Consider the following 26,659-nt stretch of genomic DNA (forward strand, 5'->3'; position numbering starts at 1 on the left):
TTTTTCCTCCTCTTCAAAGGAAGGGGGAGTAGACAGTTTAAAAATAAAAAGATGTTCCCAGGTGTGAGAAAACGACTATGAAAAAAATGAGTCAGTATTTAACCTTTTGATATTAGGAAACAGACATAACACACTGACTGGACCGTGACTGCTGAAATCTGATGTTTAGTAAAATAAATGCAGACAACAAGCAAAGGCTGAGCTCTGAGGGTGCCGACGAATGAATCGGAAACGGTGGAATATATTATTCAAACTACCCAACTGCATTATTTTCAACATAAAATAGTTCTTACCAAAATTCTAAACACTCAGAGCACTAAAAAGTGAACAAAGTGGCTTCTCTTAAATCTAAGGAGAAGGTAGTGCCACATGCAAATTCCCTAACAGAACACAGAAACTCAGCTGTAGGGGACTGAGGAGGAGCAGCAATATGGATTCAATGCCAGGGTCTCGTTGGCATCATTATCTCCATCATCACCTGGCAAATGAGGAAATCAGCCTTAAAAGTCAGAAGTCTGGGGTCGGCCTGGTGGCGTAGCAGTTAAGTTCACATTCTGAGCTTTGGCACCTGGAGTTCGCAGGTTTGGATCCCAGGCGCAGACCTATGTACCACTTATGAAGCCACACTGTGGCGGCAACCCACATACAAAAGAGAGGAAGACTGGCACAGATGTTAGCTCAGCAACAATCTTCCTCAAGCAAAAAGAAGAAGATTGGCAACAGATGTTAGCTCAGAGCCAATCTTCCTCACTAAAAAAAAAAAAAAGAAAAAGAAAAAAATGTCAGAAGTCTGAGAATTCCTATACTGCCCTGAAACTGCCACCTATCCTCAGGCTCTAAAGATAAAATTACCTGAGACTCATGAAAGAAAACATCTCTTGATGCCCTTTACAATTAAACAGAAGAAAAATATCCTAAATATTGTAGACACTATCTGTACACATTCAAGGGAAATATTTACACGATAGGTTCCAACCCTAAGCTATTTCTCAGACATGACGACTAAGTTATGAGAAAGATGCCCAGTGACGGGCCTGAAGACACGTCACAGTCCACATCCTAACGCTCCAGCTTAAGCCTGCACAGTGGCGCGGGCAACCAGAATCCTGGGCCTCCACTGACACGCTCTGCTCACCGTGGGTCACACCACTGCTTAACCTGGAGTCAGCGCCCAGGGTCTGGACTCCCCACAGCTGAGGCTGACCTTGATGCTGGTGCGTACGTGGGAGGGAGGTGAGGGCACCTCTCAAATAACCATTTCCAGTAAATATAGATGATTGAAAGCTCAGATAAATACAAAAGTAAAAACACATGTAAGCCCTTCAGCTTTCTAACTTCTAGAACAGTGCGGGAGTGCACAGCTTTCGTTCACTGAATGTACTCCTGAAATCTTGCTTCTCAACCTATACCCAAAACCCGCAACAGATAAACTCTACATCTAAAATACACTTGTGCCTGCAATCTCCAGTACACAGATATGAATGGGTTAAGTTCAAATGCGAGCTCAGAATGTATTACAAATCAATCATTTACATGCCAACAACCTGAAAGCCTGAATGTAAGCACATTGTTGTTTTCACCAAAATCCACTTTGGAGTAAAAATCTGACTACATAGGATCCATAATCTAGAACTGCGTTGTCCAATACGGTAACTATTAGCCACGTGTGGCTACTTAAATTTAATTAAAACTTAAAATTCAGCTGCTCACAGCAGCCATATTTTAAGTGCTATATAGCAACATATGGCAAGTGGCTAACGTATTGAAAAACACAGAAATGGAATATTTTCATCATGGCAGAAAGTTCTATTGGACAGTGCTGATCTGGAAGATCCCAAAGTCCCTGTAACATACTTTCTGCTACAAATGCTGGAAACAGGGCAACATTCAGCAACCAAAATTCACTCAACGAAAAATCTCAGGAGGAGTTTCCGTGGAGTGAGAACCTGCCCACCCTCACCGCAAATTCAGGCCCAAACTGCGGGTCAAGGGAAGCTTGAACAGTGGCCAGCCACACAGGGCCTCCTGAGTGACGAAGGAAGGGGAGACTGTCCCCAGAGACCGTCTCTGGAGGAGGATTCCCCGCCTGCCTCTCCATGAACCAGTATTGCTCTGAAGCAATAGTTTTTTTTCCAATCTATAAAACGTACTGTCAAATTTTTAATTTCTAAGGGCTCTGCCTCCCAGGTTCCTAGCTCCAGAATTCGAGCCCTGGCTTCTGCAGAGAGAGAGTGTGTGGGTGTGGGGAGGGGCAGATGGTTTATTAAAATCCAACCAGACATTGTGTGGCTACCCTCCATGAATACATGAAAGGACCTGGGACTCATTCAAAAAAGCACGTCTTTTTTCTGAGTGACCCGCTAGGCTCGCCCTTTCCTCCCGTCCCACTGGTAGTGGTGGGCAAGGAGGCAAAGTCCCCTTGTAGTGCAGAAGCAGGCACCCTATTCTCCCCTCCAACACCAGGCCGCCAGTGCATGACTTCCCCAAGGTTTGGATCCTCAGAAGAGACTACGCCAGTTTTAACTTTCCTAGTACCCAGCAGCCCTCAGCCCTGGACGACGGGTGATAGAAACCAAAGCGCCGGGCATCAGATACACAGATGAACACAGAGACGTACGGAAGCAGCACAGGAGGCCCTGCATCCACTACCTGCTGGCTCCAGTCACCATCCTGATGGGGCAGGCCATGGGCTTCTGGACCAACAGTCTCATTCCCTGAAATCTTAGGCCCCTCAATGGACCGCTTCATTTCTAAGATGCCAACACCAGGGGGATTATCTCCATGACATCCAGGCTCTATCTCCAGGGCCCTTCTGGGCACAGGCACAGGTTCTTCTACCTTTTCTCGATGTTCACCCTGGCTGTTCCTCCTGGACACAGGGAAGAAGGCCGTGCACATCACTGGTGCAGCAACACGCAGGGCTTACAAGGCAGCTTTCCTTCTCTCACACGGAAAACTTAGGTTTGATGAAGATAAAATTATCACAGTAACAAACTACGTATAACTTTCGATATTAAAGAGCCTTTATATAGATTATTTCATGTGAAAAGTCATGTATAATCCATGATGAACAATTTTAAAAAGCAGCACGATAACATATATAACAGGACTGTAGTCCTAATTGTTCTGGATACCCACCTAGCCTCTGACCGAGTCTCTCAGGATGGTGTTGTGGGTAATACATAAAGTACGGCCTGGAACAGAGAACAGCTCTAGGTTGATTATACCTAGATGAATGGCAAAACCCAGAATGTCAAAAAGCTCTGCATTTAGTCTATTTAATTTTTTATATTAAGAGCTATTATAAGACATAAAATTTACAGATGACACAAAGGTAGGACTTAGACTAAATACAATGAATGCGAGATTCAGGATCCAAATGCATGTTAGCAGACTTGAACAACCGCCTGAAACAAACTAGACTGCATTCAGGAATGGCAAATGTGGAAACTGCCTGGGGCTCAGGTACAGGACAACGAGACCTATGCCCTAGGGGCAGGTGCCACCATGGTGCTGGAGTGCCACACAGCTGCCATAAAACCTACCCCCTAGCATCATGACAGTCCAGAACAAAGCGGGTGGCAGGCTGGCTCTACACCAGCCATGCCTTTGGGGTATTCGGTCTAGCTGTGGATTCATATTTGCAGGCGCTTACACAAAACTGAAGTTTATCAAAGAATTAAGAATAGGGTGGTAGAGGGACTCGAAACCAGGTAATGGGGAAAAGAGTTAAAGGAACCAGTCAGCCTAGAGAAAACCGAGGTGAGATGAAAACTATCTTCCAATATCTGAACTTCCAGGATCTAGAAGAGGGATGTAGATTCATCTCATGAGGTTCAAGAAGGCAGAAGCAGAACAGAATCCGAGAAAGCAGTTCGAGTTAATATGAGGAAGAGTTTCCTAATAATTTAAACTGCCAGAAAGAAAACACTTCACGAAGCGATAAGTTCCATACCACGAGGCATTCAAAACGCTATTTTAGAAGCAATTCATATGTCACATAGGGAAGGACGTGTATATACTATATGAACTTTTAATTCATCATTATTCTTCTAACGACAAAATAATCAAGAATCAACAGATGATATGTATATATAAGTAACTGGTCTCAGACCGAACAGATTTAATAAGTGAGAGAATATTACTTCAAAAGTTACATTAGCTAAAACCTTTTCACAATGTCCCACAGTTCCCCTCAACTGTAAACAGTCTTTCCTTTAACATCCCATGTGAGGGTACACCGTACAGGAGAGGGCTAAACAGAAACTTCAAACAAAAGAAACATTTTAAAATAAAGTTACGGCAGCAACTCACGGAGAAAGACTGATCCGTTATCATTATCATATACACAGTAAAAAAACACACTTCATTTGTAATATTTTAAAAGCTTAGTTCATTAGAACTTTGTCTCCTCTGAAAACGTGCAAGATCAAGCAGATAATGGGTTAAGTCCAAAAAATAAAGGCGCACCAGAGCAAATCTGACTGCCTGTTTGAAAAAGCCTATAAAATGTTACAAGCAAAACAGGAAAGCCTGTGTTAATAATGCATAAACCAAAAGAGAAAAAAAGCTACCCATTTAATGGAATAATGCTTTTATCCTTGCAGTTAAAATGAAATAAACCATGACTATTAATCTAGTAAGACCATGTAAAAATGTAATTTTTAAACATTTACTAAAAGGGGATGGTTCGGTAACCACTCTAAAAATCAAGGCCTTGTGTACAGCAGCGTTTAACGCTAAATACCAATCTCCTGTCTGTGGACGCCATTACCCACCCTGTCGCCATAGCAACGCTAACAGTGTGCCTGACTTCAAAGACAAAGATGTAATTTCAGACTTCCAGCAGCCAGAGGGAGTGGTAAGAATATGCTACCCAGGCGGTGTCAGCTGATGATAAATTATAAAAATATCCAGGAAGGTTATGAGGCGGACTGTGCCACAGCTTCTCATATTCCTGGGGGAAGACTTCCATTAGTCAAACACCCTGGGAGACAGCGAGAGTAAAACAAAAAGTAAACAAGAAGGAATCTCAATGGAATCTGGTTTTTTTCTTCTTCTTCTTCTTTAAAATTATATGGTACAGGGTTCCGCCTTCCTTTCCTCTGGCTCCCAGGAGAAAATAAAAATAGCTGCTACCATCCCCTTTCTCATTCAGATCAGTAGGGACTGAGGCTGTGCTGGGCTCTTCCAGGGACTTGCAAAACCGCCTCTGTGAGTGCTTACTTCCACATTCGTGAAACTCTGGCATTTGTCAAAAATTGTTTTCAGCACCAGCAGCTAAGGGAGCAAAATCGATTTGTGCGCTTGGCTCCAGGGGAGCAGCTACCCCCTGCCGCAGCTTTTTCCCAACCGCCCAATATAACCCCAACAAACTCGAGGTATTTTTTTAAGCCCTCTGAAGGGAAAATACGGAAGAAACAATTTGCCAATTTACAGGTTTTTGTGCCTTAAAAAAAAACCCCAACAACATAAATGAATAAAGCTGACATTGTGCTATTTCATGATTTTGCAGCTGAATGCTTTTTAAAAGCACGAGCCCTAGAGTTGAGAGCGCCACAAAAATCCTGAGCCAATAATTTTTCTAGAGGTAATGAAACACAAAACATTGGCGTTAAACTCTTTTTGAAGCTTCTCCACAAGGAGAAACTACCAAACGACTAGGATTTGCTTTTACTTGAAGGAAGTTATAAATGACCAGACGAGCCAACAAATGAACAGAGGTAGTTTTACTAGAATGTCATTGTTCTCTAAGAACAAATACATGTTAAATTTTCTTTTTGTTGAATTGTGTCATATGGTTTGGGGCTCAAAAAAGTCTAATTTATTTATGATAACAGGAGCAGGATACAGCTGCTCCTTTTCAACAGAGTTGAAGGACTTACTCTGTTCCCCTTTCCCCCAAAAGTTGATGGATGGCCAAAAGGGAAAGACAGTTGTGGATTCAAATCAGGATTGGTGTCAAAATCCTCGCCCCCTCCTGGGTCACTGGCCTGCTGCCCACATTCACTAAGGTATAAGGCACAGCAACCAGAACGTAGCCCGAGTTTAAGTTCCTTCCATGGCCGGTCCTTGCAGGGAGGGCAGAGGTGGGGGAAATCACACCAGCTGTAGAGTGTGTGCCCCCCCACCCCCGCCAAAACTCTGAAGGAGCTGGACGGATTCTGATTTATCCTTTTTCTGCTGAGGAACACATCTCTAAGTTTATAATGTACTCAAGTCAAGAGGACGAGAAAAATAAATCACAACAATTTTGCCACAAGATATAAATTGGAATGGTTATAACTATGAGGTCCTTAGTGGAATGTCTGCAGTGTAAAATTTAGGCCGTCACCAGTCTCACCAATGTGAGCCCAAATCTTACAACCCCAAGATTAGCAATTTCTCCCATAAAAACACACAAAAGAAAAATGCCATACTACAAAATGTCATCTATCCCTCAAAACAGAGAAAAATAAGTTTATGAAAGCTACTCTCTTTAACAATTGAACTATTTCCTTACTAAATGACTTTTCATCCTGCTACATATTAAGCTTACAAAATAATTATTTAAAAAAATTCCTGTGAAATGAAAACAGGCTCAACAAGCTATGCCTTGGGACAGAATTGCTGGATTTCTAATTTTGACAGTTAAGCAAGTTATAGAAAAAAAGAGCCAATTATTCACTCATTTATGTGACAGGGTGCCTAATTTAGGCCCTGCCTAATCATCCCAAATAACATGAAAAAACTTCTTCAACATTATAAAAAACCAGAAAACCCATATTTTGGCATCACTATTCATTATTTCCAATGGAGTATATGTTCCTTTACAGAATATTTCCTTTTACAGAATAATAGAAGAAAAGTGATATTCCTTCCTCGAGAAATGACGGTTTTCACTTTATGTTAATAATTATGTAACCTCAATTTTTCCCCTCCACCTTGGCAGTCAGGAATGCAGCCTTAAATTTCATAGTTATTCACGGCCCTGCGTTACCACGTTTGGTTGCTTCGCCCCTTTTAAGGCACTTTTTAAAGATCTGTATTCCACTTGGAGTTGTCTCCATTTATACAAATACGTTACTGTAGGTCAGCTCAAGTCCTTTTTAGAAGCACACGAGTTATAAATTCTATATAAAAACATCATAGGAAAGGAAAACGCTCTGTCACAGCAGGACTCTTTCAGTTAAAAGTGGCCTCTAGTATATTTAAAAACAAACAAATTTATTTATAATTCACAGGGACACACGTTGAAAGGAGAATACCCCATCCAAGGCCTTTGGTAAACATTTTTATAGATGAAGAAATCTACATTCTTCAATGTTGGTCATTCAGTTACACAGCACCTGGGTCATAATTTCTATTAGGATGCCACAATACAAAAAATTCAGTCAGGGAGGCTAAAAAATGCATTAATTACATTGAACTCTATATATTTTTATCATTTTAATGAAAAACTAGGTTTGTAGGTAAATTCGAAAGGAAAACTGGTGACTGTCAGTATAATACACAAAGGCTGTGACAGGAGAGTCAATAAAAATGTTGGGAAAAGTAAAATGTCTAATCTATTTACAACTGTAAAGTCGTGTTCGTGTCCTCTAGAATTTGTCCAGGTCCCTTGTCGCTAGCTCCCATGGGTGGCTAAATACAGGTGACTTATCGGTAACCGCTTTGGAAGTTCCCTGTTTGGGATGTACAGTTGAAACATCAGTCAGTACAACTCTCTAGAAGAACAACACCGAAAACCAGGACAAGCTGCTCCCCAGGTTCCTCCGCAAAACACCCCCTGACTCACAACACAGTCCCTTAACGTCAGCTAATCAACCGGGATGGAAAAAGGCAGAATTCCAAAAGGTGTATCTCCTACCTAAATGTAACTATCTAGGCATGGCGCCCCCTTGCTCCTGCTCTATATTGTGTGTGTGTGTGCATGGACTTGACTTGAAAGGGTATCTTAGTTATTTTACCTGACTCAACACCCTCAGTCTCCCACTAAGGATGTGGGATCAGTCATGGCTGGTCTTTCCTGGACAAATATGATGGTTCACACAGTTATCTGTGTCAGAAATCTGAAAACCCTTTGTGAAATCTCAGGAGTTTATCCAAAGCAGGCTTTACTGCAAGCAAAGTAGATTTCTATCCGTGCCTTTGCTGATGCCTTCTTTTTCCTTTCTCTGTCTCCTTTTAGGTGATTTTACTACTTACTGATAATACCACAAGTTGGAAAGAGCAAGGGAAAAAGAAACTCGGATCTCTGCCGCCAAGAGTTAACTACACAGCTCTGACGCTTAGTATAAAACGAGTGACCAACATTACATTTTTGAATTATCGATATATCTCAGCTGTCTAAACTACACGTCTGTAATTTTTCTTAACTAGTTACCTATGAGACGAACCCTAGAGGATTTTGCCTCTTCATCTCCACCTCTCTCTCGATAATTTAGCCTGTGGTACTTAAACCAAAAATGGCAGCACAATATTGGGAAAATTGTTTTAAATTACAAGGTACATTAATGTTTTCTCATATTCGTGTTCTTCTGTTATGTGGTAAACAAAAATGAAGGACATACAATCAATGGGGGCCAGCCCCGTGGCCTAGTGGTTAAGTTCAGTGCTCTCCCCTTCGGCAGCCCAGGTTCCGTTCCTGGGTACAGACCTACACAACTTGTTGGTGGCCATGCTGTGGCAGCAATCCACATACAAAAAAGAGAAAGACTGGCAAAGATGGTAGCTCAGGGCCAATCTTCCTCAGCAAAAAAAAAAAAAAAAAGAGAGAGAGAGAGAGAGAGAAGAAAAGAAAAAAAAAAGAATACCCAATCAAAATGACTGCAGAAGAATCCCAGTGGTATTCAAACCAACATATTCAGCCAAAAGAGGTCCACAGTACTGGGTGGAGTTCCACAATGGAGCAACACAAGAGGAGTCAATGAGATAAAGTTTTAGCCAAGAGCCAGCTGCCACAATCACCGTGACTCTAAATATCTCTGCTCCAGTTCCCGTCATCCAAGGAAAGGAAAGCTGGATCCAAGCAAAGCTCGGTGGACGAGCAACCCTAAGAGGCCCTGGCAGCTAAATGCAATTCCAAAAGAGAAGGGCAAACAAAATGTAAGAAACCGACACTTATTGAGCACTTTTGTATGTGGCCAGTGCTACACACGTTCTATCTCATGCAACGCAAAGGGGGAGAAGTGAAGTATCTGGACCACAAAAATAAATTGACAGTGCGTGTGTACGTGCTTTGTTGACCACAACGTGAGTATTTAGATGCACTTTTCAAAATGTGATAGCCAAAAAAACGGCCAGAATTATAGCAAAGATGGTTAAAACTTTAATATCTTGTTTTCATTCATCTCTATAAAAATAGAAAGGACAAATGAAAGCAGGAAAAAGAAGTGAAAACAATAAAATCCCTCTTGAAGACACTCAAGAAAGCCAGCATCATTGTTGCTCTGCTGGGTCAAGCGTTCACAAAAGTGCCGGAAAGCCGTGTTCTCCTTCCCCTAAAACCAGCAGGCTGATGACACACGATTAAATGCCACTTAAATGTCTCGTATAAAAGGCTAACTAATTTTGATATAGCCGTCACTGCTCTCATGCTTTCAAATATTCAAGACTTCCACAAAATGGCAAAACATTTCTGTGAAATTACATATGCTGAAAGTATGAATTCTGCAGATTCTATAGATGGTTCTCTGAAGAAAAAAATGAGAAAATATGTTGAAGTATTTTAAATAACAGGCATCCTGGATATAGGTTTGTTTTTCTTATTGATTTCTTATTGCTGAATGTGGTAGAGGAAAGAATAAACACTAATGAGTTAGTGAAATAATTCAAATTTTTATTTTCTTCCTACATCTAATATAAAATGCTAAACACAGGAGTAATCAATAAATGATTGTTAAATGTAATTGCATTTTTCTGTGTACGGTGAAATCTCAACCCTTAATTGAAGATGTCAACATATAAGCATGCTGGCAAAGGAAAAGCATAAATGCAGTAACTACAAAAAGCAAAAGCACTTGGGGAAATTTGAACATATTCAAACCTATTCAAGGACACTCATGATTTTAATCAAAATTGGCAAAACAGTTTTATTTGAAAGGAGAGCCAGTCTTAGGATCGACAACTAAAGTCTGTGAGCACACTGAGGCGTGTCCAGGAAAGGTGCATGCAGCCACTGCTGTCATTGACTGGGCTGCATACTGATTAACTCCACTACTGTTGAACTTTGAAGCCAGTTACCTGCCTTTTTTTTTTTCTTTTTTTTTCTGAGGAAGATTCATCCTGAGCTAACATCTGTGCCAGTCCTCCTCTATTTTGCATGTGGGTCACCACCACAGCATAGCTGCTGATGAGTGGTGTAGGTCCTCGCCCAGGATCTGAATCTGGGCGACCAAAGCAGAGCGTGCCAAACTTAATCACTAGGCCACAGGGCTGGCCCCCCTTGCCTTTTTTGAGTCTCCATTTTCACATCTTGGAATTAGACTTTCAAAAAAATCAGAATCATATTAAACATGTAAAAATACACACATTTTAAGAACTCATTAATACTAAAGCTTTGCTCTTCATGTAGGAAATGAAATGACAGCGCTTAAAACAATCGAAGGAAAAAGTGGGGAGGGGCTTGATTAAAAAAACAGGAGAGAACATCCCTTTAGAATTCACAGTAATCTCTGAGACCCCACTTCCTCTGCCAGAATTCAAATGTATCACAGAAACTCATTGTGCTCAAAGGGATAAATCATTTCTCCAAAATAAAAGAGAAACCCTTCAAAAATAGCAGGTTGAACCCAGGTTCCCCACCCCCTCCCACAGTCACATACCCCCAAAAAGAAAAAAGCAAACAAGCAAAGACAGTAAATTTGTACACTAGGCCCACAAACACATACATTCAAAATAAGTTTCAGAGAAGGAGGAATTATAATGAGATAAATTGAACTAAGGAATGTTCCTCCAGAATGAATCGGTGCAACGAGAACAAAGTCTCAATCATTCAAAAGTAAACCAAACAAAGCAATATAAAATGGCTTGTCCCTCCCCAAGGAAAGGGACACATCAGGACGTGAACTTACTGCACAGTCCTGAAAGCAAGGACAACGAGACCAGCCCTGAATCCCAACGGATCTATACATGGTTTCATTTATTTCTCGAGACTGCACGCTTGTCTTACTCCAAGTCAGAGTTAGGAAGACTCGGGCACAATCTGCCGAGCCGTTTATACAAACTCTGCTACAGCAGTCTTCACGCCATCTCCCAGAATTTAAATGAAATGTAAAGTTATAGCCAATACTATCATTCTTTCAACATCAATTTCTATTTATGACACTGTTTTACACCACTATAGAAATAATAACGCTTTAGTACCAAAGATGCATTGCTCTCTTTTACGAGTTTTAGAATTCAAGCAAAGTTATTCAGGACTTGCTTTTGAATCTCATAAAATCCCTGGGTATTCTTTTCTCCCTAAACCAGCTCCCACCACCACACCACCACCACCCTACCTGCTGGTCACTCAGCTTAAACACCTTCACGGCATCATCATTCACCCCTCCCTTTGCTCCCATAATTTTCTTCCTCTGCATTCTCACTGCCATCGCTTTTTAATAATCTGACTCAACGTCATTAGTGAGATAACTCAACAGCCTCTGAAGTCATCTCTGCCTCCAGTGCTAACAGAGGCATTTTGAGAATGAAAGCGTGGCATAAACAAAAGGCATGGCACAATTCACTCATCTTGGAAACCCAAAAGTCCCAGACTTTCAAAAGTAGAAGAATGGGCTGGATCTGGCTTTGAGCAGGCAAAACAGATGTCAAGAAGTCCTGTCTTTTAAAGTTCATGCACCTGAAACCTAGAATATTCACTAAAACCCCTACTCTGGGTATATTTATTCCTCTTTTACTAGTAGTTTCCAGTGTTAATTAAGTGAAATTTTCATTAATATAACAAGACTTTTTAAAATGGTTTCCAATAAATTATTATATACAATAAATATATTATTATTTTGAAGCCAAATTTTCTCCAGATACAAATAATTACAAAAGACCAACCACACATTTTTAGGGTCTTCAAAAGGAGTTAACTGGCTCTCTGCACTCAACCACCCACGCTGACGGGAAAAATAAGCACTAATGAAGATCCCTACTTACACCAGAAGATTCTGGAAAAGAAGAAAGAGCATCGCTATCGGGGCATAAGTTTCAGATGGCAGCATGATGCTGCCTGCGGTGCTGTCCCGTCACCCGCTGGCCACCAGGCTCACTCATTCAGGCATCTCCCTGTGATCCAGGGGTGGCTTAGGCCACGGCCACAACGCACACCATCTTGTGTTTTGACAGACAGAGGAGTAGAATAACGAGTAAGACTTGTGGCATACCACTCTACCCAAACCAATCAGTGAGCTCCAAAGCCTTTAAACACACACATACAGTGTAGAAACGCAGGGGACATTATCCATGAAACCGGCTTGGGTTCATTAAAAACAAATGGTGGAGTTCGTGTCCCTGGGTTGCTAATACTTCCACTCGTGGTAAATCTCAGTTTAGAAAACAGTGACTTTACAGTACACAAATGCACACCTGGAGTGTTAGAAGCGAGTGGAGACCTCAAGTGGAGACCATCGGGCCTTCCTTTTATCAGCATGAGGTTAAAATCGACTGCTGCCTGATCATCTTGGTTCAGAAAACTGTCTGCACTGGGATCTGTTGGTCCAATGGAAAAGGCATCGGACTTCGTATTACAAAGGAAAGATTTCGCTGTCCTGCAGCTTCCTTATCTGTTCGTCTGTCTTTTCCACCTCCCACATTACCAGGCGGTCATAGAGACACCTGGCGTTTGTGCTTCTCCACTGCTCACACGCACTTTCCTTCTCTCTAAACTCCCCTATACTCAAACACACCAGCCTCTCAAACAGATCCCATGGGGCGGGGGGAGCTCTGCAATCTCCAAGATGTTCGAGACAGAGACTGAGTCTCGAAGAAGGCCCATGGCTCTTCCACGGTCTGCATTATAAGGCCATGTACTCAGTTAGGCAACCCCAAAACCTAAGAATGTTCAAAAGCAAGCGGCACCCAAGAATGAGAGAGAGACAGCCCACCAAGAGCATCCATGAGCCATTACTGAAGATTTCAGGTGGCTGCATTCTCTCACGGAACTTCCTCCTGAAAGCAAAGAGCTCATTTTTATCAGTGCCTTTTCTTATATACTGACCAAGAAGGCCCTTAGCGCAGAGTTTAGGAGTTGGAACATGCTCTGAGATGGCTATCACTAACATCCACTTTTCAGAGAAGGAGACGAAGGTCCTGAGAGTGCCCTGAATTGCTCGAGACCAGAACCTCAGCCGACACGCAGGCCTCGTCTGCCATTCAGCAGCATCGTCAGAACAGGGCTCCAGGTCACACAGGTTATTTTATCCAAACAGAGTCATCGTTCCTTCCGTACGAGTCATTATAAGCTGTTCATTTTCGATTTTGTGAAGAGGGAAAAAAAGGGCCAGTGATAGAAACTACTTTGAACTACTCATTTTTATAACGATCTGACAGTAAATACTATTACAGTTAAATATTTATATCATTCCCGTCTAATACTCAGGTACTATCTAAATCAAGAGAACTCCAGAAAATCAGCAATCAATAAGTGAATGCTAAGAACTATGTGTTTAATTTTAGAATGAATGTTCTCACATGCATTGAACATGGACAATACACACAAGCACATACACACAGATTCCACCGCAAATGCACGCTACTGTGAACACTTAAAAAAATTCAGATGATATCCCGATAATAAGGGGAAAAGACACACATGTCACCATCTAACACTGGATAAAATTTAGGTCCTGTGGAAAGAGACAACAATAGTTACCTAGAAGCTTTTTTTAAAACATGGAGTGCATTATGAAGAAAAGTGGTTGAGAAAGCTTAGTCACTTTTTTGTGGCTTAAAGCCTTTTTTCCCTCTTTTATTCCAGGCTTAAACAAAGTTCAGTGGGGCATCAAACTGCCTGTTTTAAATGACAGTCTGTATTTGAAAAGAGAATGCATGCACGGCATGGTCCCGAAGCTAGGGGCTGAGAGAGTTATTCACGGAAAATTGAAGGCTTGTTGAGTCAATAATCTTCTTTCACACAGTAACAATTTTCAGCTAAAATTTCTTGACCCAAACAAAGGAAAACAAGACCATTCAGTTATTTTACAACAATTTAGAGGAGGCAAAAGAAAAAGATGAGAAAGAGGGAGACACCTCCCGAATCCCACATTGTGAGGGAAGAATAGTAAATTGTGCTCTCAGGCAAGAACCTTCTCTACGTATATTTTTCCTCTCCTAAACTGACAGTTAATATTCAAAATAGTTACTTCCAGTCCAAAAGAAAAATAAAAGCAATTAACCAGGTCCTAAATGCTACTATGAGCTCCTGCTGGTTATATACCTGTTATGTAGAACAGATGTGTCTTCAGGTACCTACAAAATGGAAATGTGTACATTCAACTCTATTTCCCACCTAACTCGGATAATATAAAGTAAATGCATTCAAGCCTTACACTGGCCGTGGCTGCAGAATCTGGAGGAAGCCCACGGGCCTCTCCAGACTCCAGGGCACAGGAGGAGCACTCTGGAGAAGGCAGGAAGGAGGCTCTCCAGCTCAACTTGCCAAGAACGGCCATTTGTCGCACCAGAAACAGCAGGTGAGAAGGAGAAAAGGTACCTCCGAACACCAGCTGGTTTTTTTTGTTCTGGCATAAAAAATTCAGATGAAGAAGTGAAGGAGTTACACTGCTGACGAACTCTCCTGCCCGAGCCCCGTGCCCACACGCTCTCACACACTGGTTTTTGTGGTTTATACTAAAAGCCCAGGCTCTGCTCTCCCCTGTGTGCGCAGAGACAGCCACTCCGCTCAGAGACGCTTACATCCAGGTGTGCCTCTCCGGCTATCTGCAGACAGACCTGGGAGGGGCGTGCAGCCCAGCCTGTGGGGCCACAGAGAAGGATCCATGGCGGCACACAGGTCATGTGAAGAGCCCACAGCCTGGGTCAAAACCTTCCAGTCCATTTGTTATGGCGAAACGTGTATGCTGACTTTTCTGTTAGCCAGGAATATCTGCATTTATCATGCTTTACTTAATGAGCCTCATTTATCAACTACAGATCATAGTTATCCTTCTGCTATCAAAATCAATATCCTGCAAATCAGTTACGTCTCAGCCTCTCTTCATCTCCAATTTTATCTAGTGTCTATTTTTTATAGCACCCCTTCATTAATTTTTTTGGAATTGACAGTCCCATAAAATGGGTTGAAATTCATTTCCCCCGTATTCTAAATGGAAATCTTCAGAATATGATGTGAAAAAGTTTGCAGAGGATATGCTTAGTTAAAATGTGTTTTTCAAAAGTAAATGAATTTTTAAAAATAACACACTGCCACTAAGCAAACATCTCTGCTACAATAAATTTAGAATTGTCCATTTATTTCAACAGGACTGAATTTAGCAACACTTTGCACGCAAACATTTGAGTTATTTAAAAGCAAACTATAGTTCTTTTTAAATATTAATTTATTCAAACTTCCCATATATTTAGCCTGCTTTTACCTGGAAGAAATCCAAACTGGTGAGGTTTTATTGAATATTCATTTACAGAACAAATATTTAAGTGGAAGATTGTTTTCAAAGAGGGAGAAACAGAACTTCCCACTTCCTACTACTTCTTACCTTGTTCAAGTTCATGTGTTATCCTCTATTTTCAAAATGACTACCAATATCACAAAAACACTCCAGAGGATACAATTAGAGACCATCATATCTTAAAGAAATAATCTGTCTTGGAAAATAGACATTTGTCAGAGTCACTGTGAGTTTTCCTAAATTAGGACTTTCAAGAAAGGTCTTCACAGGTTTCTCTCATCCTTAATCCAGAAACACTGACGTCTCCATACAGAATGGACCAGTGACGAAAATTACATTTGAGAATATGGTAAATCCTAGGTAAGAAATGGAAGTATTGCGTGTTCCTTTAAAACTCGTCAAAGATAGCAAAATGTGTCTATACCTTCAATTTCAAAATTCTGCCAGTGGGTAACTGTATCTGGAGATGCTCTGCCTGACAAGGCGCCATCCTTCAGAGAACTTCCTGCTGTCTCACGGGGTGCTCACTTTTTAGGACTTCCATAACTCCAAACCTCAGCACAGTCTAATAAGATTGAGAGAGCACTGCTAACAAACAGCTGATGTCTTCAGCTGCACACAGCGATGGCCAATGATTGAACACTGAAGTAAGGTGACAACAGATTAGATTTCTCTTTTATTAACTTGTAATTTTTTTAAATGTTCAGAATGATTTGAGAAGGATCAATCAAGGGAAGACAGCTACATTCTTAAGCTTTTAATGACAACTATTGAAATCAAGTTCAAGATACAGATAAACAAGTGAAGGAAGAGTTCACTCAGCAGCCGTACACCTGGTAGATCTTAACTTTTGCAAAAATCTGCCAACTAACAGGTTAAGATCATGTTAACAATTTATATTTCTAGTTGGGTTGAGAACTCGGTAAAGACAAAACAATTAAGAAACGGTTCACCCAGCTTTGTCCAACAGTTTCTAGTCGTTCACAGAACCATATGATCAAATCTACACACTTAAAATGCCCCTATTCACACATTGTCAATATCCATATATGCTTCCAAAGTACATGACCTTTTATCCCTAGCCGATATAAGTATCATTAAAGATTACAAAAACAAAAACACACATACAGAGCATTCTTTTTGAGGAAAGAGAGATCATTGTATGCGCTCTGTTGCTAATAGCTAACCCCCAAAGAATACTCTTGGTAATAGAGTTTTCCAACCATTCTCTTTCAGGCTCCCAATATCCTGTTTAACACCCTCTATTTCAAAGAATCACCAGCATTGACTACCTCCTTCCTTTCACAAAGGGCCAAAAAACATGTTTTATCTAAACCTCAATATTTCCTTCTAACTGCAAACTCAACAAAAGTGCCATAAGCCCTATTCCACATGACATATAGAGTTTTTTTACTAAACTCTGAAGATCAAGCCCTTTTCAGGTCAACCTCTTTAGGTATTTCCTATTTAAGGAAGAAAGGGTCAGAAAGAGGTTTTTAACGACCTGATGGGCCTTCTTAAAGGCTATTAGAATATGACTGATCGTATTCTGTGTCTTAGGTAAACAGAATAATGGACCTGCTATCTGCAATGCCAACTGGTGGCAGGCCTCTCTCAAGAGTAAAAACGGGTCAGTCATTTCTAAACTGAGGAATACGGACAACTCTCCAGATCCCTGGAGAAGAAAGCACTCTTTGCTCAGAACGAGGAAGAAAATAAAACTACATTTTAATGTCCTTTTATACGATTTTATAAATATTTTATTAACAACATATTTTAACAACATATTTGTACTATATTTACTGAAATTATGATTACTGTTTCTGTCAATTTATTTCTTTTTATAAATAAAATATATATTACCAAGAAAGGAATGTCTTCTTGCTACTTTTAGCTTAATTATCCAAGGTGCCCACCTGTTCTCTTGAAGCTGAAGGTTATCAAGGTAAAACTCAAACGCCATTTTATAATAAAAGAAAATGGTTTTAAGAATAAAACCGCCCCACCAACACAGATATTACACCCAGATAAGCCTTTGTATCAGTAGCAGGTGGGGAACACAGGCTCTCCTGAGCTCAGTTCAATACCTTGGAAAAGATCCCTTAAGTAATTAAAAGAAAATTCTGAAACTGAGAGAAAACTGTGTTTAAAAGTTTTTACATAAATTCTATTAGGAAAATACTTACTGAATACAATACAATAAATACTCTGAAAAGATCCTAGTCTATTGGGGGGCCAAGACAACTATAAAAAAGGCTAGCAATAAAAGGATGAATAGTAAATGCCACAAGAGATGGAAATGGAACAAAAGACTCAAAAAAAGTGTACTAAATCCTATCTTGGGAGTTATTTTAGAATATAAATTGAGATATACTCAACGTTTATAAAATAAAGGAGTTAATAAGATACAGTAATTTTTAGACCTTCCACTGTGCATTTTGCTTAAATGCTGGCTTCATTTCATATCAACAGTTGAGGTAGAAAAAACTACAGAATATGCTCAAATTTTAAGTGACAATATTCTAAGCAGATAGAGTTTCTCAAGCTAATTTTTATATCACATGCTATATGCTAAGAGTTGTTAATAATGGTAACACCAAGGGTATGTCAGCTAATGCATCTCAAGAGGGAGAAAGCTGTATGATTAAGAGGTATAGAAATAAGTGGACATGATTAAGGAAGATTTGTTCTGAGCTTAGGGCTGAGTGCATTAAGTGAAGAGTAAACATTACTGGTCATGGCCCCGAGACAACAAGAGGACAAGCATTAATTTATCAGTCATTTGCTTTATGTGGATGATCTGAAGATCTAAGACAGCTGGAAAATATAACTGCATTAGCTACTGAAGAAGATCACCAAGAATTTAATGACATAGAAATACAGACAAATGTCAGTTCAAACAATGGTGAGAGCACAACTTACTGAGGGATCAAATTACTGATCCAGCATAAGGATATTGGAAACGTCTTGATTTCTTGTAATGGAAAGCTAACTGTATAACAAACATATGCTAAAGAAAAAAAGCACAAATGCTGAAAATATTACAAAAAATTAAGAAATAACTACTTGAGATTTCTTCTTATAGTCACATATATAATGGATAAAGACAATAATTACACCTTAGAATCACTATGCCACATTTTTTCAAATATACAGATAAGACCCATAATTTCCTTAGTTCCAAATTAAAAAAGAGATTATAAATATGATGAATGGTCTTTAAGTAAGAAGACAAAATTTATATCATTGACACTTGAAAAGGAAAAAACGTAGGATAAATCTAGAAAAGACCCAACACCAAATTCAGATGTGATAATGAATATAGTTTCAAGGCACCTATAGTATCAACTTAGCCAAGTTAGAGAACTGAAATATTTAATAAAAGTAACACTAAACATATATAATATTAGAGCCATACAGAACACCAACAGATCTTTCCCCCAAAGCGTAATTAACTTATTTGTGTACAACACATCAATGCAGCATTTCCATAAATAAAAACATACTTGTAAACCTCGTATAGAAACTTTCTGCACAAACAAAGCCTGGTGAAAGAGCAACAGTGCACTAAAAGGCATTTAAATAAAGCCAATTTTCATCTTAACAGACCGGGAGCAGGGGGTTGGGGTGTACCAGCTGATCTACGGTTTCTTCTTTATCAGTAACTGCTACTGCCATATACTCACCATAAAACCTGGAAATTTGGCTCTCTAAAAAAAAAAGACTATTGAAATGTTATTGAGTCAGTCAGCATCTTATTTATCTGTGAGTTATGAAAACAGAAAGAAAATACCAATTAGGGCTTTTTTTTTTTAATAGCTTCATAAGAAAATTTTTATTATGAGCAACCTTAAATCCTCTTGGGAAGTAGGCAAGGTACAGATTAAGAAAGAAAGAAAGCCATTATACATGCATACAAATAGAACAACTCAGGAAAATGGAAAGTATTGATGAATATATTGGTTCACTTGCTAAAATACTTTAAGCCCCTTTTCCAGTAATCGACTTAAAAAACACCATCCCAGAGCAGAACTCTTCAGCTGGGTTTCTGGGCCTGCCACACTCCATTCCCTGCCTAATCATGCTGTAGAGTCTGCCGAATGTCCACCATGCACTCCACGCAGAGCCTCGTGAGTGAGGTCAAAGTTCAAGGGGAAATGCAGAAAGCAGTACACTGCCAACTATACTCACAGCTACACAGAAAATCTGCATTAATTTATAACAAATTTTCCAACCAGTATAATAGTACACTTCGCCAGCCAATGCCAAACCTACAAAGTTGGGCTTCTCCAAAAACACTGAAAATCTGGTGGAAAAAGAGTGGAACTCGCCGCCCACCTGCTTCCCATGAGTCAATTTAAATTTCCTAAAACCACAAGCCAATTTCCAAATATTCAGCAAATGTTGCATTTATCAACTGTTGACGTGCAGGCACACACGCGTGCATGCACACACACACACACACACACACATACTGCATGCTCATCAAGCTGTGAATTATCTGAAGAAAAAAGCCTACAGCATAAAACACAGACTCCGTCATCTTTATCATTCCCTCCAAAACCAAATAACTAGACAATAAATACCCTAATGTTTCTAAAAAAATGACCACAGTAAATATCACCTACCTCCCACCCTAGAAATAACAGCTGTAAAAATTTGGGTTTCAAAAACATATGCATCAGATTCAAAGATACTTATATCCTGCAGCCATCACTTACCTTCTTCCTAAGGCCACACGTGACTTAAAAATGGGTATGGTACGCATGCCAAATGTCGTGTATAACATTCATGACAAATGCTCAGATGTTTAAAAGTAATACAACAAATCTTACTTAATGTAAACACATTTGAAATTCAAATTAAAATCATGGCTAGCCTGAGCTCCCATCCTAAATAAAACTTCTTGATAGAGATTAAGCAGTAACAATAATTCTTCAAACCAAAATATTTTAACAGGAAAATAAATAAAAAACTTGTTTGCACAGATGTATTCTTTTAGTTTATAAGGAAAGCCTCATTTAAACTAGGTTGCCTGTAAAAAAGCAAATTAGGCACAGATGAAGTATTTATAGGCAACCATAGGATGGCCTATAATATAGCCACTACTCTGGTGAATATATACCCCAAACACCAGACAGTATTTGCTGGTGGGAATACTCATAAGGTGCTCTTTCCAATTTTAAACTAAAACACTTTTTCTTTTGGGTGAAAAAAGATTGGGTGATTTCTCATTACATCAAGTCCCAGAAGAAATTCAAAGGACTACCAGACGCTTTCTCTCATTATTTACATCTTTTGCTGGGTAGGAATTTCTTTACATTTCTCTCTTACATAGATGCCTCTGTTCTCTGTCACCACCAGAAAGCAACAGGCTAAACAACACACAACTGCACCACGAAACACCTTTTTTGCCCCAAAACCCATCAGCCAAATCAAACCTGCCAAGTGGACTCGGAGAGACCTCCAAACGACACACCTATCCAGGACTACACAGCTCCTAAGACTGAAGCCCTAAAAAAGTTAATAAATCACGAATCTATCTGAATTCTAGAAACTTCTACCCCAAGTCTTAAGAGCAAGTACAACAAGCAAAAACAACAGCTCTTTTTAAAAATCTGTAACTATTATGTTCCCAAATCAGCACGTGAATGTCTTACTGGTAAACTCGACGGTCTTTCTTGTTGTATTAAGTTCAAGTCTTCGTGGTTAGCTTTTCCGGGAGCCAGAGGAGGTTGAGGCCTAGTCCCATAGCCTTCCTGAGACATGTCCTAGACAAACACAAACATGAAGCACCGGGTGAGTATCTCAAGGAGTTACAAGCTTCTTTGGCCACCGAATGAACCAAAGGCTTATCAGAAGCTATCGACCCAGGTTACATTGAAATAGACAGATAGATAGACAGATAGATATGGTATAGCTATTTCTTTAACACTTTATCGAAAGCAACAACAAAAGTCAAAAAAAGCAGTGAATCATCGAGAGCAAAAACATACAGAACGAGCAACGAAATTTATTCGGAGACCATGCACACTAACGATCGTATGTGAGTTCTGCAGGAAGATGTCTAGTCAGTAAGGAGGGCAAGGAGGTCAGCCATAACCAAACTCTCTTTACATCACGGCAAACCCAAGGCACACTTTATTGTTTAATTCTGATTTTGGGTGTATTGTTTAATTCTGATTTGGGTTGAAGTGCCTTTAAGTATTACCTTGAGAATGTTAAAATAATTAATGAAAACTTTATTATCAACTGACTTTTAATATGCCCTCTCAGTAACCCACAAAACAACACGGTCATTAGACTCACAGTATCCTGGGGTTTCTACAAAACCAATAAACACTCATGTATAGAATTCCATATGTTCACGTGGCATCGTTTCCAGAGAACCACAATAAAGAATAAAACAGCAGTGGGAAACAAAACACACCCAAAAAATCTGCTGAGGTATGAGAAACTTATCATTAACATGGCCTTTCTGGCATCCTGTTGAACATTTTCCAGGAGCTGTATTCTACGTGCTTTCAGTATTCTGCTGAAATATTACTATATAAACTAAACAATCACACCACACCAAGCTTACTGTACACCAGATCTCTAGCTATTTAACTCTGTCTGCTTGGCTACTAAACACTCTACCACCATTTACACCCAAAGTCAACCAGCAGGACAGAATGTGAAATACCTATTACAGCAGGTCTTCACTGGCACCGAAAGTGGAAGAACCAGTTTCTGATTGGAGAGAAAAAAAGAATGAAAAATATCCCTCAAAAATAAAATTCTCTCCCTTTTTTCCCTGTCAGTTGAAATATGTGTCAGAACTAAAGGAACAGTATCTACAAGTTCTACTTCTGTCAAATCCTCAAAATATCACTTTAAAAATTAATGTTTATTAGTTGAAACCCTATAAAAAGCTGCTGCCACCCCGCCTCTTTCTCACACAGTATACACTGAAAATTACAGGGCTTCCTGAGCCAAGAAACTTTGGACCAATAAATAGCTGGTACTACAAAGTACACAGCCCCACAAACTAGACGTAACCAGCCAAGGGCTGGAGCAACCTGCCTCGAAACAGGCTCTCAAGTGAAGAGCGTGCCAACAATCCAGCATTTTCCAAGCAACGTTCTGCCCTTTACATAAATCTACACACACGCACCCTGAATCACGATCTCTAACTTCGAAGAGTAAGGCATACTGCCCAGTCAGTACTATCCTTCTGTAAGGGAATTAAATCCCATTGTCCAGGTTGCTATCTGATAGCAGTGAGGGGAGGTCTCGGCGAGCACACGTGGTCCAAGGATACTTAAAAGGTAGCTTCAATCTGGCTGTCGGCAGAGGGTAATAATTAGGCTGTGGGGGGACAGAAGCCATGGCTGAAAGAGTCTTACCACTCCCACCGCCCCCTCCCCCAACACCACGTGTCTTCCGGATCCCAGGCTGCCACTTGTCACACGGACGCCCCATGGGGGGGCCCTGCTGGTTCCTTTAGATTAACAGGGAGGATTTCAAATCAAGCAGGCCACAAGGCCTCCATTCAAGGGCCTTCACCCTGTTACAAAAAAACCCACAAAGGTGCAGGACAGCCTCACAATGGGCCAACAAATGAGCAGGCCCCCGCTTGGTCGTTTAACACACGCGTGTGCATACACACAGTTTACCGGCAGCGCCGGACACTTTTTTTAGTAAACTTCGGTTAAGAAACAGGAACAGGCCCACATGCCCTCCTATGCTTATTGCCTTTTAAATTTCTTTTTATTTTCTCTTTGTAGCTAAATGAACTGATTTCTAAAAGAGTTGAAAAAGATCATTACAACTATAGTGAATACGTATTTTAATTTAGATATTGTTCCCTCTATAATAAGCAACACTGAACTAATAGACTAGAAAAGCTATCAGAAAATTTTACTACGACTTTACACTTCACTTTTTAAGGCTTTAAAAGTTCAAAATAATTAGATTCCCCCAAAGTCTCAAACATTATTCCTAACCGCAAGAGGCTTTCAATTATGAAATACAGTTGGAAATAAAACCAAAACAAAATTTAGTGGGAATCGCTGGATTGAACTCGTTCTGCCTCAATTCTTGTTTGAACATAAGGATTAATTTAACCGAGAGAACATCCAGAAAAGGTACCAAGTTTTAACTGAAAACAATCATCATCTATATATAACTTACACTGGGACTATAACGTCGCCATGTGGCAGCTTTAATAAAGATGTAAAAAGTATACCCCATAACAAGCCTGAGCTTTTCCCCCTTCAGAGCTATATTTATTTTCTGGTAGGTACTTATTTTCATCTCCAGAAGAGTAAGAAGGAATAAGTAATTTAATAGATTTAAGAGGGCAATGTCAGTACCAGAAAAGAAAGCATATGTTCAGCATCACGTTGTATAAACAAACAACTAAGCACAGCCTTACATTTTTAAAACATCATGGCCATCTCCGGTTATTTACAAGTTTAAACTAGTGTACACCAGCTTGTACACTAGTACAAGTTTACACACCCAAATTACTACTGCGCTCATCTGCCACACTGCCAGGACTGTTCAGAAAAACAGCATCCTGTGCTAACACTGCAGTGCGAAAGAACCAGCAAGGGGAACATGGTTGACCCTCTCAGAGTTCTTTATCTGTCTTATGTTTCTGCATCCCACGCGCACACTTCTAACCACCGATGGATTCCAGTTCTGACCCTCCTTCTGCAATGAGTCACAGGTAAAAGGAAGACCGACTCAGAAAACAACAAAAGTGTGAAAACATCCACAGTTGTTGGATGCATTACTACACAATTGCTCGAAGCATTACCAAGTATAAACGTGATTTTAAATCCTTTTTTCTTTAAATAGAGCTGGGGCATCTTTTCTGGTCCTTTAACAATATATTGTAGAGCTCATTCAATATCTGCACCTAAATATCTACTTTATTATTTTTTTAATGCTGCACAGTATTGCGCTCTATGTCACTGCAGTGACACATTTAACCAGTCCCCTACTGATGGGCATACAGGTTGTGCCCAGTCTTTCCCTACCTCACACAGCACTAGAACAAACTCCGCTGTTTATATATCTTCATGTGAAATATGGAATTCCTGCCAAAGGGCTGGTACATTTAAAATTTTGAGAGAGACTGGGAAAGTGTTCTTAACAAAGGAAGCATCAATTTACACTCACAGTCTATCATTCTGCAACAGAACAAAGCTTCACTAAAGATGTTTACCCTAGCATCACAATACACCTAACCACATTAGGAAAAGCAGCAAACCCCGAACGGGGAAGAGGTGGAAGGAATAGCAGTAATAATAAAGGAAGACAAGGATTTAGACAAACACACGGCCGTGGGACTAAGAGGTCAGGGAAGATAAGTCCAGAAGCTTGCAAGAGCTGGTGGTCTTTACAGTCCTGCAAAGAGCTTCAGGTCTGAAACAAAAAGCGACACGAAGCCACTGTGGCTTCCGGATCTAGAACGCGTGATGATTCTCATGTTATTTCAGAAAGGTTTTTCCAATAATTGCATGAAGTACGGATGTGCTAGAAAGAGAAGCAAGGTGGCCACTGATCACTACTGCGATAATCCAGAGTGAGGTGACGAGGATTTGAGGAGCCTCATAACATCCGGCACTATCTACGTCAGCATGATTTCTCGCTCCTTTTCTCTCCCTGCTTTGGAAACTCCTATCGTCAGTTCCAACCGCTAATGGGGAACAGACCAGCACTGGCATGTGAGACGCTGTAGGGGGAGAGGAGGAGGACAGGGCGACCCCCACAGGGAAAACGCCTGATGGTGGCCACGGGACACCATCACTCTGCTCAGGAAACTGGGCGTGCTACTGACCTCTCCACTTTTAGTTTGTAGGTGAAGAAATTTAAAATATCCTTTCCAAAAGGAAAACAATATAAGTCTATAAATGTCCACTTCAAGAATAGCACAACCACCCCCTTGCCACCTCAGGAACGCCCTGGTGGAAATATTATTAACAAGGACAGCTGACATCTGCAGGCAGGGCTCTGGGACAGGTACTGTGCACGGTCCCTGTCTCCCACAACCCCATGAGATGGCCTTATTATCACCTTCTTTTTACCACGAGGAAACAAAACCTTATGGAAATGCCCAGCTAGTGTCTGACAACCGAGCTAGCATCTCAGCGTGATGCACAGATCTTCAGTGCCACCATGACTCTCCTTGAGAAGAGACAATAATAACAACAGGAATAGTAACAGTGTAATGCTCTATACTATTATTTATATGATAAACAAGTTTATATATTATGTCATATATTATTTATATATAAAATAGATATATATTTTAAGTTTATATACAATTTATTATATTATCAATAATAATATACTATTTATAATATAGTATTATAAAATAATAAGGATTTAATGCAATTTTAGCTTTTTTAAGGTATTATTCTAGGCTTCCATATATCCTCCTTAGTTCCCCTTTCAAAATTTATGAATCCTAAGCATTTTCCATGTGGAATACTTTCAAAACATTCAATTATAATATGATGACTAAATAAGAAATACTAACATAAAAAACTCTCACAAATTTGAACACAAGGCTGTTCTCCCCTGACTTGTTATCATCAGATAGTTATTTCAAGTCCTCAGGCTGGTGGACAGCAAGGCAGAGCCCCTGCCTGCCTTCTCGGATCAGGCTGGGTCAGGCTCCTCTGCCAGTGACGCACGCTCTGCCCGCCCGTTGACAATTGGTGTCCCTCAGACCCTCACCCCGAGGCCACCTCACCGATCCTATGTGGTGAGGATTCCCGAGTCTCCACTTCAATTCCCATATGTTTTAACGGCACCAGGAACATCTCTACCTGCAGGCAGAGGCCCCTGCACTCATCACACCCAGAAAACGACCCTCCTAGATGTCCTCCTCAAACCTATTCTCCTCCTTCAGTCCCCACCTGGTCAAAGGCCACACCATCCACCCGGGACTTCCCAGAGCCATGTCACACACCTTCTTCTCTCTCCCACCATACACATCTGATGCATCACCAAACCAGAAATCACTGTCGAGTGCATCCCTTCCTGTCTCCCCTGACTGCCGG

The 26,659-nt window shown here is 40.4% G+C and overlaps 1 protein-coding gene across 26 annotated transcripts in view; it reads right to left on the reverse strand.

Moving 5' to 3' along the window:
* ARID1B (AT-rich interaction domain 1B) overlaps positions 1 to 26,659 on the reverse strand; it is a 413,107-nt gene that overhangs the window by 237,006 nt on the left and 149,442 nt on the right. For 18 of the 26 annotated variants that reach the window (XM_070256330.1, XM_023633152.2, XM_023633155.2 and 15 more), the window contains one exon: positions 21,260 to 21,370. The exons of the other annotated variants lie outside the window; for them this stretch is intronic. In XM_070256330.1, coding sequence (XP_070112431.1) covers positions 21,260 to 21,370 — 111 coding nt within the window. The remainder of the gene's footprint in view (positions 1 to 21,259; positions 21,371 to 26,659) is intronic. 26 annotated transcript variants of the gene reach the window in all.

Source organism: Equus caballus, chromosome 31 (genome assembly GCF_041296265.1).
Source record: "Equus caballus isolate H_3958 breed thoroughbred chromosome 31, TB-T2T, whole genome shotgun sequence".
In the NCBI taxonomy this organism is placed as follows: domain Eukaryota; kingdom Metazoa; phylum Chordata; class Mammalia; order Perissodactyla; family Equidae; genus Equus; species Equus caballus.